Source organism: Mobula birostris, chromosome 6 (genome assembly GCF_030028105.1).
Source record: "Mobula birostris isolate sMobBir1 chromosome 6, sMobBir1.hap1, whole genome shotgun sequence".
Classification (NCBI taxonomy): Eukaryota; Metazoa; Chordata; class Chondrichthyes; order Myliobatiformes; family Myliobatidae; genus Mobula; species Mobula birostris.
In genome coordinates this window covers 6,967,288-6,981,715 of record NC_092375.1, presented here as the reverse complement: position 1 = coordinate 6,981,715, position 14,428 = coordinate 6,967,288, and the positions used below count along the sequence as shown (strand labels likewise).

Below are 14,428 nucleotides of genomic sequence, written 5' to 3'. Positions count from 1 at the left end.
TTTAGTTCATTGTTATTCAACCATATGCATGTATACCGCTAAACAAAACAACGTTCCTCTGGACCAAGGTGCACAATACAGTACGTGTAACTCACACACACAACACATGAGGTAATATTACCATAAATAAATTAACAAATAATAATGTGCATTTATGAAACAAGTTAATAAGTAAACAGTATAACGCCATTTGCACTTCATGAATGATGAGACCTGGATGGTGGCTAGGAGTTTAGTCGTCATGTCCACAGGGTAGAAGCTGTTTCCCATCCTAACAGTTCTTGTTCTAATGCTACGGTGCCTCCTACCTGATGGTAGTGGGGTCAAAAAGATTGGTGGGTGGATGGATGGGAGGGAACGTTGAATATGCTAAGGGTCCTGCATACATTGCACTCTTGATACATATCTCTAATGGTGGAAGAGAGACCCAGCTGATCCTTTCAGCAGTCCTTGCAATCCTTTGTAGGGATTTGTGGTCACATGTCCTACGCCATTGTCCCTCTGATGTCTTCTCTGAACTAGTGTGTTCAGGTGCCTTGCTCAGCATAAGACCCTAAGACAGGAGCAAAATTGAGCCATTCAGCTCATTGAATCTGCTCCACCATTCAATCATGGCTGATTTATTATCCCTCTTAAACCCATTCTCTTGCCTTCTCTCCATTAGTTTGGATGCCCTTACTAATCAAGAACCTATCATCCTCCATTTTAAATGCACTCAATGACTCAGCCTCCACAGCTGTCTATGGCAATGAGTTCCACAGATTCACCAACCTCTGGCGAAAGAAATTCCTCCTCATCTCTGTTCTAAAGGGGTATCATTGTATATCGAGGTTGTGCCCTTTGGTCCGAGACTCCCCCACTATTGGAAACATCTTTTCCACATCAACTGTATCGGTGGCTTTCAATATTCGATAGATTTTACTAAGATTCCCCCTCATCCTTCTAAACTCTCAAAGTATAGGCCCAGGGCCATCAAATACTTCTGATACGTTAACCCTTTCATTTTTTTTCTTCTCCAAGTCCTCCGGGATGACTTCAGGCAGAACCCTTCCGACGTGATGGTTGCTGCGGGCGAGCCTGCTGTCATGGAATGCCAACCACCTCGTGGACATCCGGAGCCCACCATCTCCTGGAAAAAGGACGGTCTCCGACTGGATGATCGGGATGAAAGAATCACGGTAAGACAGGGAAACATTTATTGGCTGTCAGCGAACCCTTGGTCCTCTTGTTCTGACGTTCAGTGGGCTACCAGAGAAGATGCTGTAGACTGGCAAAGACTGAATGTTGTTCTCTTCCGTTATATATTTCTGTCATTAGATTAGACACTCTGACTAGGAAATTATTCATCCCACTGAGGAGACAATATATTGAAGAAAAGACCCTTTCTTTCCCATTTCTAGGGATGGTGCATTACAATAATGCTTGGTACCTTACAGAAGATCGGGGTTGACTTGCCATCACTCTTTGTAAGGAATTTGTACCTATGACCACATGCTTTCCTCCAGGTTCTCCAGTTTCCTCCCATGTTCCAAAAGACATACGGGTCATGGTCAGTAAGTTGAGAGCATGCTAGAAACATGACTGTCCCATAGCATATGACCATAAGATATAGGAGCAAAATTAGGCCATTTGGCCCATCAAGTCTGATCTGCCATTTCATCATGGCTGATCCAATTTTCCTCTCAGCCCCAATCTCCTGCCCTCTCCCTGTATCCCTTCATGGCCTGACCAATCAAGAATCTTACCAACTTCTGCCTTAAATATCCATGAAGACTTGGCCTCCACAGGTTCTCCACTCTCTGGCTAAATGTATCCTCTGGTCTTAGCCTCTCCCACCAAAGGAAACATCCTCTCCACATTCACTCTATCGAGGCCTTACAGCACTCAATAGGTTTCAATGAGGTATTCCCTCGTTCTTCTGAATTCTTGTGAATACAGGCCCAGAGCCATTAAACGCTCTTCATAAGGGAAGCCATCTAATCCTGAAATCATTTTTGTGAACCTCCTTTGAACTCTCTCCAGTTGCAGCACAACCTTTCTTAGTTAGGGGCTCAAACCTGCTCGTGATACTCCATGCAAGGACTTATCAGTGCCTCATAAAGTTTCAACATTATATCCTTGCTTTAATATGCTACTCCTCTTGAAATGAATGCTAACCTTGTATTTGCCTTCCTCACCACCTGGAAATGAAGCTTTAGGAAATCCTGCACAGGGATTCCCAGGTCCATTTGCACCTCAGTTTTTACTGTTTTCTATCCATTTAGAAAATAGTCAGCCCTTTCATTTCTTCTACCAAACGGAAGCGCCGCAAACTTGCTGATGCATTGGAAGCACCCGACCGCAGCCGACTCTGAGCCCGTCCGAAAACTTCGAGCCTCCGACCGGCCCTTTTTAGGTTTCTATTTAAGTCTAGAAACAATGTGATGTCCCATTCCAACCCTGGTGAAATTTAACAGGTCTGACCAATCTACTGGCATCCCATAACCCGTAAGTAAGTTAGCGAGATTTCCAAAGTCTGTGTTATAATCTGTCTACCCTGAGACTCTGCATCTCTCATATTGAGGGTCTTCTCTTTTAAATAACCTTTTAAGAAATGCATTTCTGCTCAAAAAACCGTACCTGCTCACAGCGCCAAATGTAATGCTGAATCAGGTTCGTAGGTCCAGCGAAAATGAGACAGGAAATGCATTGGCTTTGAATAGGTATATTAATAATTTATTTACAAACAGTACAAATTTGCCCAAACATTCATGTTCCCCAAGTCACAGACACTACAAATCTGAAAATTCAACAAACGTACTTAGTTAAAAGTGCACGCAGAGCATACCTTCCCAGTTGCCATGTGCACCCTTGCCTTAAACCAAGAAAGAAGACAGCAAGCTTCTTCCACGTGCTATTTTAAATCCCCAGGATGTTTGAAACTGGACACCAGGCAGCTATCCAATGGGAAAAGCAGCTGCTGCTTTTAAACTAACCAATCACAATGGAAACAACTTTCGACAGTCAGAATAAGGCACGCCCACACAGGACAAATCTACCTGCCCCTACACCAACTTCATATCATCTGCAAACTTAACACCACTAGCCACCAGCAGTCAGTCTGAAAAGGCTCCCTTTATTCCCACTCTTTGCCTCCTGCCAATCAGCCTCTGCTTTATCCATGCTAGAATCTTTCTTGCAATAGTCTGGACTTGTAGTTTATTAAGCTGCCTCATGTGTAGCACCTTATCAAAGGTCTTCTGAAAATCCAAGTACACAACATCAACCAATTCTCCTTTGTCTATCCTGCTTGGTATTTCTTCAAAGAATTCCAAGAGATTTGTCAGATAAGATTTCCCTTGAGAAAACCATGCTGACTACAGTCTATCATGTGCCTCTGTGTACGCCTAGACCTCATCCTTAATAATTGACTCCAATATCTTCCCAACCACTGAATCTGACTCCAATATCTTTCTTCTGTCTCCCCCCCCATCTTGAAGAGTGGAGTGACATTTGCAATTTTCCTAACTTCCGGAACCATCCTTGAACCTAGTGATTCTTGAAAGATCATTACTAATGCCTCCACAATCTCTTCAGCCACCCCTTTCAGAACTCATGGGTGTACACCATCTAGTCCAGGTGACTTAGCAGACCTTTCAGTTTCCCAAGAACCTTCTCTATAGTTAAGGTAACTTCACAAATCTCATGCCCCCTAACACCATACTGCTAGTTGCTGTCTGTGTGGCATTTGCAATTTCTCCCGGCAACCGTGTGGGTTTCCTCTAAGTTCACATTCAGTCACAGCATGGCAACAGGCCCTTCAGCCCATCTAGTCCAGGCTGCTTACCTGAGCTGGTCCTATTTGCCTGCATTCAGTCCATACTCCTCTAAACCGAGTACCATCTACCATGCTGGTGGACAGCCATCATCCAGGCCATGCTCTGTTCTCGCTGCTACCATCGGGAAGGAGCGCGATAGAAGCTGCCCTTGTACCTGGTTGTTCCTGCTCTCAGGGTTTTGTATCTTCTGCCGCGCAAGAAAGGAGGAAAGAGAGAGTGACCAAGGAGGGAGTGCTCCTTAATTATGTTGGCTGCCTTTCTCAGGCAACAGTAATGTGTTGTCATGTTGCCTGGGATGGAATATTTCATGTATGAGGGGAGACTGGAGAGGCTGGGTCTGCTTCCCTGGATTAGAGGGGAACACCAATGTCCTTGAACGGAAAAGCCTACAAGAAGTAGTGGTTACACCCCAGTCCCTCAGAGTGAAGTCCTCCCACTGAGCACATCTGCATGGAGCACTGTTGCAGGAAGGCAGCATTCATCATCAAGGAACCTCACCATATAGGACATGCTCTCTTCTTGTCGCTGTCATCAGAGAGGAAATGCTGAGGACTTATACCACCAGGTTCTGGAACAGGTATTACCCCCTCAACCATCAGGTTCTTGAACCAGAGGGGATAATTTCACTCACCCACCCCAACGCTGACTGTTCCCACAGACTACAGCTTCACTTTCAAGGACTCTTCATCTCGTGTTTTCAATATTTATTGTTTATTTATTAATTATAATTTTTTGCACAATTTGTTGTTTGTCTGCATTGATTCTGTTGTGTTTCCTTGTATTTTCTATGATTGCCTGAAAGAAAATGATTTTCAGGGTTGTATATGGTGACCTGTATGTACTTTGATAATAAATTTACTTTGAAGCTTGATATTTGATTGAGGTATATAAAACTTTAAGTGATATAATTTGGGGGATGACAGCAAATGTTTCTCTGCATCAGAGGCAGTTATAACGGGAGGATATTGATTTAGGGTTAAGGGATTTAGAGAGAATTTGAGGGTCCCTCTTTTCACTCTGAGAGTAGTGTAGGCAGAATCACTTAAGAGGTGTCGGCATAGGCACTGCGGAGAGGCATAGAGTGTTGTAGACTAATGGGGTCAACTGCTCCGCACGTGACCACAAGAGGCTGCTGAGAACTGTGAACGTAGCTCAGCACGTCACAGACACCAACGGGGCAACACTTGGGGGCTGCCCCTGTTACAATCCTTGCTGACTTGATCTGCCACGAATGACAAATTTCACAGTATGTTTCAATGTGCCTGTGATTAATAAAGCTAATCTTTTTTCCTTTTACTTTTTTTTTGGTCTGAGGGAAAGAGCATAGGGCCGTTTGAAGACAGTGTGCCCACACCTGTGATCTTTGAAGTCCCCTCCCTGCCACTCCCACTCCTCCTAATTTCCGGCCATTTCAGACACCTCCTACCAAGGTCTCGTTTGAAGGACTCTCTCTGACACGGAATAGACCCCTGTCCAAATACCAGGACTTCAGTGCTCACCTGTCTGAGGAATGCCGCAACATTTCAGCACTGGATCATTTTGACAACGTTTTCACCCACTTTGAAATAAAAAAAATGATTATGCTTGTCCTCCACTCTGGTGTTTGTAGGTGAAGGCATTGGTCTGGATTTTGGATGTGTGTCTGTGTTGACAGAGACTCAGCGACGGATGAGTGCTCTCAGCAGATGCACAATGGGATCGAATAGGAGGCCCATACTTTTTATATACAGAATTCTACAGGATAACTCTAGACAGAGTGGATGTGGAGAGGATGCTTCTATAAAGGGGGAATCTAGGACCAGAAGGCACACCCTCAGCGCTAAAAGATGTCCCTTTAGAACAGAGATGAAGAGGAATTTCTTTAGCCAGAGTGAGGTGAATCTGTGGCAATGAAGTCCATAGATTTTAAAGCAGAGGATAGTAAGTTCTTGCTTAGTCAGGGTGTCAAAGGTTAACAGAGTATGGGGTTGAGAGGGATAATAAATCATCCATGATGGAACGGCAGAGGAGATTTGATAAGCCAGATGGCTCAATTTTGTTCCTATGTCTTTAGATCTTATAGATATTTAAGAAACTCTTACATGGATGAAAGTAAAATGGAGAGCTATGAGGGAAGGAAGTGTTATATTCATCGTAGGTCAGCACAGCATTGTAGGCCAAAGGGCCTGAACAGTGCAGTACTGCTCTATGTTCTATGTACTTCAGTATTAGTCTAGCTCCCGCACCTATGACTTTATACTTTATTGTTGCCAAACAACTGGTACTAGGACGTACAATCATCACAGTGATATTTGATTCTGCGCTTCCCACTCCCTGGATTACAAATATTAAATATTAAAACCAGTTAAAATTAGTAAATATTAAAAATTTAAATTATAAATCATAAATAAAAAATAGAAAAATGGGAAGTAAGGTAGTGCAAAAAAACTGAGAGGCAGGTTCGGATATTTGGAGGGTGCGGCCCAGATCCGGGTCATGATCCGTTCAGCTGTCTTATCACGGTTGGAAAGAAGCTGTTCCCAAATCTGGCCATATGAGTCTTCAAGCTCCTGAGCCTTCTCCCGGAGGGAAGAGGGACGAAAAGTGTGTTGGCTGGGTGGGTCGTGTCCTTAATGATCCTGGCAGCACTGCTCCGACAGCGTGCAGTGTAAAGTGAGTGCACGGATAGACGATTGGTTTGTGTGATGTGCTGTGCCGTGTTCACGATCTTCTTCAGTTTCTTTCGGTCTTGGACAGGACAACTTCCATACCAGGTTGTGATGCACCCTACGGTGCATCTATAAAAATTAGTGGGGGTTTTAGGGGACCTGCCAAATTTCTTCAGTTTTCTCAGGAAGTAAAGGCGCCGGTGGGCCTTCTTGGCAGTGAACTCTGCTTGGTTGGACCAAGTCAGGTCATTTGCGATATTGACTTGGTAATGACAGCAGAAACACTTATCAAGTCTCCTGGGTCTGAAACGTGAAATCTTTCTCTTGAGACAGATGCAGCCTGAGCTCATCATAGAGTCATAGAACACTATAGCACAGAAACAGGCCTTTTGGCTTATCTGGTCTGTGCCAAACCATTAATCTGCGTAGTCCCATGGACCAGCCCAGACCATAGCCCTCCATACCCCTCCACCCAGCTGCTTTTCCAAATTTCTCTTAAGTGTTGAAATCAAACCTGGATCCACCACTTCTGCTGGCAGCTTGTTCCACACTCTCACCATCCACTGAGTGAAGAACTTCCCCCTCATATTCACATTAAATATTTCACCTTTCACCCGTAACCCATGATCTCTGGTTTAGTTTCACCCGCTCTCTGTGGAAAAAACGTGCTTGCATTGAACCTATAATTTTTTGTACCTCTATCAACTTTGTCCTCAATCTTCTATGTTCAAGGGAATGAAGTCCTAACATGTTCATCCTTTCCCTATAACTCAGGTCCTCGAGACCCAGCAACATCATTGTAAAATTTTCTCTGTACCCTTTCAACCTTGTATGCATCTTTCCTGTAGATAAGTGACCAAAACTGCACACAATACTCTAAATTAGGCCCCACCAACATCTTATACAATTTCAACATAACATCCCAACTATTCTACTGAATGCATTGATTTATGAAGGCCAAGGTGCCAAAAACCTTCTTTGGGACCTGATCTACCTATGACGGCACTGTCAAGGAATTATGGATCTGTATTCCCAGATCCCTATCTCTTCTGCCGCACTCCTCAGTGCCCCAGCATTCACTGTGTAGGACCTACCCTGCTTTGGCACTTCCAAAGTGCAACATCTCACACTTGTCTGCATTAAATTCCATCTGCCACTTATCAACCCATTCTTCCAGCTGGTCCAGATCCCACTGCAAACTCTGATGGCCTTCCTAGCTGTTCACTGCACCCCCAATCTTAGACCTGCTGAGTTTTTCCAGCATTTTCTGTTTTCATTTCAGACTTCCAGCTTCTGCAGTATTTTTTTTTGACTTGCCCTTACTCCCAGGGTCCACAATCCCTCGGTTAATGGTAGGGGTCCATTGCATTAAAAAGGTTGGAAACCCCTGACTTACTGGTTAAATTGATATTTATTGCTTTTTTTTGATTATTTTTTTCTTTTGTCTTTTGCACGTTAGTCATTTGTTTGTAATGTGCTGTTTTTCATTGATTCCATTGTGTTTCTTTGTATTCACTGTGAATGCCCACAAGAAAATGAATCTCAGGGTTGGATATGAGACATATATATACATCGAAAATAGACTTACGTTGAACCTGCACACTGTACTGCTACATATCTCCCCCATGTTGATCCAGCTCCCTCTCACTGTCAAACCAATGTGATTCTCACTTGAAACATCAAGGCAATGGAAGGAAGTAAGTATCGAGATGTCAGGAGGTTAATGTGAATGTCAGATGATCTTTGATCTATGAAGTGGTTCCCTGTTCTGAAGCTCAGTAAAGAAACATTCATTCACGCCCAAGGTACTGATAGCAAACTACAAAATGGTAGTTGGACAGCTGAAGATAATAAAATCTTAATCAGCTCCTCTTGCTTGGACTGAGAGGGCAGGTAATAAAGACTTTGTCAATTGATGTGTACTCGGTCACCAATTTATTAGGTACACCTGCTCTTTAATGCAAATATCTAATCAGCCAATCGTGTGGCAGCAACTCAATGCTCAAGAGGTTCAGTTGTTGTTCAGACCAAACATCAGAATGGCAAAGAAATGTGATCTAAGTGACTTTGACTGTGGAATGATTGTTGATGCCAGACAGCGTGGGTTGAGTATTTCAGAAACTGCTGATTTCCTGGGATTTTCATGCACATCAATCTCTAGAGTTTACAGAGAATGGTGTGAGAAACAAAAAAACATCCTGTGAGTTGCAGTTCTGTGGGTGAAAATGACTTGCTAACGAGAGAGGAGAATGGCCAGACCTGTTCAAGCTGACAGTAACTCAGATAACCACACACTACAACAGTGGTGTGCAGAAGAGCATCTCTGAATGCACAGTATGTGAAACCTTGAAGTGGATGGGCTACAGCAGCAAAAGACCATGAACATAATCTTAGTGGCTACTTTATTAGGTACATGAGGCAGAAGCCGGGTGAGCGTAGTTGTCTGTTGGTTTAAAGGTTTTCTGTCAAGGAATTTGACTGCATTTCAGCCGCACTGTTTGGATATTCATTCTCCATAAAATCGTAAGACTTGGAGCAAAATGAGTCTGTTCAGCTATCCCATCAGGCCTGATTTATTTCCCTCTCAACCCCATTCTTCTGCCTCCTCCTTGGAACCCTTGATGCCCGGACTAATCAAGAGCCCATCAGCCTACCTTTTATGTATACTCAATGACCTGGCCTTCACAATCTCCTGTGGCAATGAATTCCACAGATTCACTACCCTCTACCTAAAGAAATTCCTCCTCATCTCTGTTCTAATGGAATCATCCTTGTATTCTAAGGTTGTGCCTTCTAGTCCTAGACTCTCCCACTACTCAAAACATTCACTGCTTGCCCAGTCTATCTCGGCCTTTCAGTATCTGGTAGATTTAAATGAGATTCCCCCTCATTCTTCCTAACTTCAGTGAGTACAAGCCCAGAGCTATCAACAGCTCCTCATGTTAACCTTTTCTTTCCCGGGATCATTCTTGCAAACCTCCTCTGGACCCTCCAATATGCTGGCACATCCCTTCTTAGATAAGGGGCCCAAAACTGCTCTCAATACTCCATGTGGTCTGACCAATGTCTTAAAAAACCTTAGCATTATATTCTCACCTTTATATTCTAGACCTCTTGAAACGAATGCTAACATTGCATTTGCCTTCCTTACCACTGACTCAACCTGCAAGTTAACCTTCAGAGAATCCTGCACCGTCAATGGCATATAGTGGTTAGGGAAAAAGATGGCTATTGACATCAGCTATTGAACCAAGCCAGATTTGATCTCATTCCCTGTGTTCATTGATCTCTGAATGAAGAAGGAAGTAATTGGTGCTTAGTTTGGCCCAGGAGGAGCTTCGCTAAAGCGAAAAGGCGTGGAAGCGAGACATTGCATGACTTGCCTCTCACACTGACATCTGGTAGGTCTTGTTGACTTCTGTGAGGGCTGTGATTCCCAATTAATGAGTAAGATTGTTCTTCTCTGCTCCAATGTTCTGTCGATTCCAACGACATCAACTCCTGCATCTTTCTGGGCACGGCTGTCTTTCTATTTTTCGCTTTTTATCCCCCAGAGAAATGCAGAACTATTCTTAGTTCCTTGCAGTTTCTTTTGGAGGGATGCAACATGGTTCCCAATTGCTTCTCCCACCCACCCTCCCCAGCCACTCCCACTTGCCCTCTCCCAATGGACTACTGCCCTTTATCCAAACTCCACTTCCCCACTTCTCAAAGATCCCTCACCTGCCCACCTGCCAACTGTACAGCACAGTTACAGGCCCTTTGGCCCACAATGTCTGCTCCAGAGTCAAAGCTAAATGAAATTAAATCTCTTCTGCCTGAACCTGATCGCTATTTCTCCATCCTCAGAATATTCATGTGTCTGTCTAACAGCATTTTAAATGCCATAATGATATGTTTCCTCCACCAATCTGGCAGTCTGTTACAAGCACCCAGCACTATCTGCGTGAAAACCTTGCCATGCACATCTCTTTTAAACTTTGCCCTTCTCACTTTACCTGCATGTTCTTTAGTATTTGACATTTCTACCCTGGGAAAATGTTTCTCACTGTCTACCCTATCAATCCCTCATGTTCTCCTCATTCTCCTAATAGACCCCTCCAAACAACCACCATCTCCACATATCCGGAACCGCATTAATATCTAACCACATCTCTCCCTCCCTTCTGTGCATCCCCAATATCTCACGCCCATTCTCGACCCGCTGCCCTGCACCCGCCCTGCCCCACCTATTCTCTCCCCACAAACCCAACCCTGTGCCCCACTTACACTCTCCCTCTCCCTGTAAACTTGAGCCTGGTGGTACGTACTTTTAGGCTCTTGTATCTTCCGCCCAATAATTTTCTGGCCTGTGCCTGCTGGAGTTTATAAGAATGAGGTGATCGTACTGAAACCTATTGAATATTGAAATGCCTATACAGAGTGGATGTTGTGAGGATGTTTCCTATAGAGGAGGAGTCTTGGACCAGAGGGCACAACTTCAGAATAGAAGGAAGTCCCTTTAGAGCACAGATGAAGATAATTTTTTTTTTTAGCCAGAGAGTGGTGAACCTGTGGAATTGCCACAGATGACTGTGGAGACCAAGTCATTTAATATATTTAAAGCAGAGGTTCATAGGTTCTTCATTAGTAAGAGTGTCAAAGGTTACAGGGAGAAGGCAGGAGAATGGGGTTGAGAAGGATAATAAATCAGCCATGATGGAATGGTGGAGCAGAATTGATGGGCCGAATGGCCTAATTATGCTCCTACAATATGCCTTGTGGTCTTATGGTCAATGGGGAGGGGAGAACAGAGAATGTCTGGGGTGGGTGGGGCTTTAGATTATGATGGCTGGTCTGATAAGACAATGAGAAATGTAGACAGAGTCCATGGAAGGGAGGGAAATGCAAATACCGTGGATCCCAGTCAATTGGGGCACATGAGGACCAGCACATTGTGGTCCAGTTTAGCAGCTGTCCCAATTATATGAGGTTTCATAGAAATAGTTAAAAGGCATAACAAAAATAAACTACTGTTTAATTGAGTAACAAATTATGTATTTAAATGAAATACAGACCAAACTGAAACACTACCAATACTACTACAGTATGATAAAATTGTGTGTTAGTTCCTAATCTTTATCGATGGACTGTAAATGAACAAAATCAGCACAAACACCTAGTACAGATATTGGACTGCCTTGATAGCCCTCCTGCATAAAATCAAAATAAAAAGCAATCTTATCAAAAGTTGCTGCTTTTTGAATTGGTGGCTATCAGCCCCAATAGATAACATAACACAAGCACGCGCAACTGACGCTATTTATAACTGTTTGCTCAGAAATGTCTAATGTCCATATCGGGCATCTCCAAGCCTGAATGCTTGAAACCACAGTGAACAAAACGGTTTTGTTTTATTTTCTTCTCTCTCTCTCCGCACTGGATGTTTGATAGTCTTCTTTTGTTTTTAATGGGTTCTATTGGGGGTCTTTGTTTTGTGGCTGCCTGTAAGGAGATGAATCTCTAAAAGTTGTATAAAATATACGCCGATAATAAAATGTACTTTGAACTTTGAATTGTCTTACTGCTTATTCCTTGCCAACTATCAGCAACAAAAATCACTGCTCCCTGAACACAAACACATGCAACTGACGCTATTTAAAAACTGTTCACTCCGTAATGTCTAAAGGCCATTTCTGGCATCACCAATCCTGAATGCTTGAAACCGCAGTGAGCAAAACGGTTCCGAATTGTCTTGCTGCTTATTTCTCACCAACTATCAGTGACACTGTTTAAAACTCTTTGCTCTAAGCACAGTGTAGAGTCTAACTGCCACGTAAGTGTACACAACTGGTGCTAATTAGAAACTGTTCGGCAACTGTCTTCTGTCCCAATTAAGTGGCGTAGTGTCCCAAGTAAACAAAAGTAATCAAGGTGATTTTCTCAGATAGTTTTTATTCTTTAAGAGTTATCCCAGATACCAGCTGCCGTGATTAACAGATGGCCCAATTAACCTGAATCCACTGTACTTTCAAACTACAAGACCTTAAAAATCCACCTGAACTGAAAACTCAGAAACCAGCTGAGATGCTGCTAGCTTGGCCTAAAGCCAAATGCTGTACACTGCAAGATCTGAGCCTTGTCATCTCAATGGTACCTTGCCCCTTCCTGTGCCCAGAACACATCCATTTCTGCATAATCATTGACATCCAAGGAACCACACTGCTGACACGAGGAAAGAGGATCCTTAATCCTGCAGCACTTCATAAGGAAGAATTTGCCTTTCATAGCGTTTTCCTGGGCATGGTGTGTGTTAAATTACACTTGCCAACCATTTTACATTCAGGGAAATTGAGATAAACTGATGAATTCCTCGCTCCAGTTACACTGGGAATTCCCATGTATTTCAGTACGAACCTGGAGATGTGGGTCTTCAGGTCTTTGTACCTCCTGTCCAATGTAGATCTGAGAAGATGGCCCAGATGGTGGGGATCTTTGAAGATGGATATTGTTGAGGCAGTGTTTCCTCTGGGTACTACTGATGATGGGGAGGGAGGTTCCGATGATGCATTGGGCAGAGTTCATCCTGCTCTTCCAAGCCCGGCTGACCTCTCTCCCCAGTCCAGAGATATTTTAGATATATTAACTTTATTTGTCACATATACATCAAAACATTGAAACGTACAGTGAAATGTGTGGGGTTGTGTCAAATCTGAACACTAAGGATTGTGCTGATGCCAGCCCACAAGTGTCGCATTCTTCTGCCACCAAAGTAGCATGTCCACTGTGACTAATGCTAACTGTACATCTGTGGAATGTGGGAGGAAACCAGAGTACCCTGAGGAAACTGACACGGAGCTGGGGAGAATGTACAAACTCCTTTCAGAAAGTCACAGGAATTGTACCCTGATGGGTGACCGCTGGTGCTGCAAAGCGATTGCGCTAACTGCTACACGACCATACCGTCCCGCGTGGTTTGAGCTAACTGATCTGACTGATATCCTTTCTGAATCCATGCAGATCCGAGGAGGAAAGCTGATGATCACTAACACTCGGAAGAGCGATGCAGGGAAGTACATCTGTGTAGGAACCAACATGGTGGGTGAGCGCGAGAGTGAGGTGGCAGAACTGACAGTCTTGGGTGAGTGTGTTCTCCGGCAATATTGGTGATGTGTATAGTCCATGGTAAAGTAGTGGCACAGAGATCTTAGTATCTGACCAGTAATCAAGAAACCAGGAGGAGCAACACCAAAGAATGAGGGGGCATCTCATTGAAACCTACCAGGTACTGAAACGCCTGGATAGAGTGGACACGGAGAGGGTGTTTTATTGACAGTGGAGTCTAGGAATAGAGGTCACAGTTTCAGAATAAAGGGATGTTGCTTTAGAACAGATATGAGAGGAATTTCTTCTGCCAGAAGGTAGTTAAATTTGTTTCCACAGAGGGCTGTAGACACCAAGTCTTTGAATATACTTAAGCCAAAGTTGACGAGTTTTAAATTGGTTATGGGGAGGAGGTAAGCGAATTGAGTTGGAAAAAAGAAATCAGCCATAATGGATCTTAAATGGTGTAGACACAATGGGCCAAATGGTCTAATTCTACTCTTAAACTTATGGTTTATTGTCTAATCCAGAGCCCTGAGTTCAAATCCCACCACAACAGCAACTGTCTTCAATTTATGCATAATCTACAGAATGTTGTATTTGGTTCTGGTCTTCTCATTGTAAGAAACATGTCAAGGCATAGGGAAGGGTGTAGGAGAGGCTCACCAGAGTGTGCATGGATTAGGGAATATTAGCTGTAAGGACATGTTGGACAAACTTGAACTGCTTTTTGGGAACATCGGAGGCTGATAGAAGGTTATAAAATTATGAGAGACACATACGGTAGATAGAATTTTTGTCCCTGATGGGAAAGTCAAATGCTGGAGGGCATAGCTTTAAGGTGAGAAGGGAAACACTCGACATATCAGGAACAGATTT

At 43.5% G+C, this 14,428-nt stretch overlaps 1 protein-coding gene across 1 annotated transcript in view; it reads left to right on the top strand.

Annotated features, from left to right (window-relative positions):
* robo1 (roundabout, axon guidance receptor, homolog 1 (Drosophila)) overlaps positions 1 to 14,428 on the top strand; it is a 368,472-nt gene that overhangs the window by 228,798 nt on the left and 125,246 nt on the right. The window contains exons 3-4 of the mRNA XM_072259842.1: positions 1,021 to 1,178; positions 13,466 to 13,586. Of these exons, the coding sequence (XP_072115943.1) occupies positions 1,021 to 1,178; positions 13,466 to 13,586 (279 nt within the window). The remainder of the gene's footprint in view (positions 1 to 1,020; positions 1,179 to 13,465; positions 13,587 to 14,428) is intronic.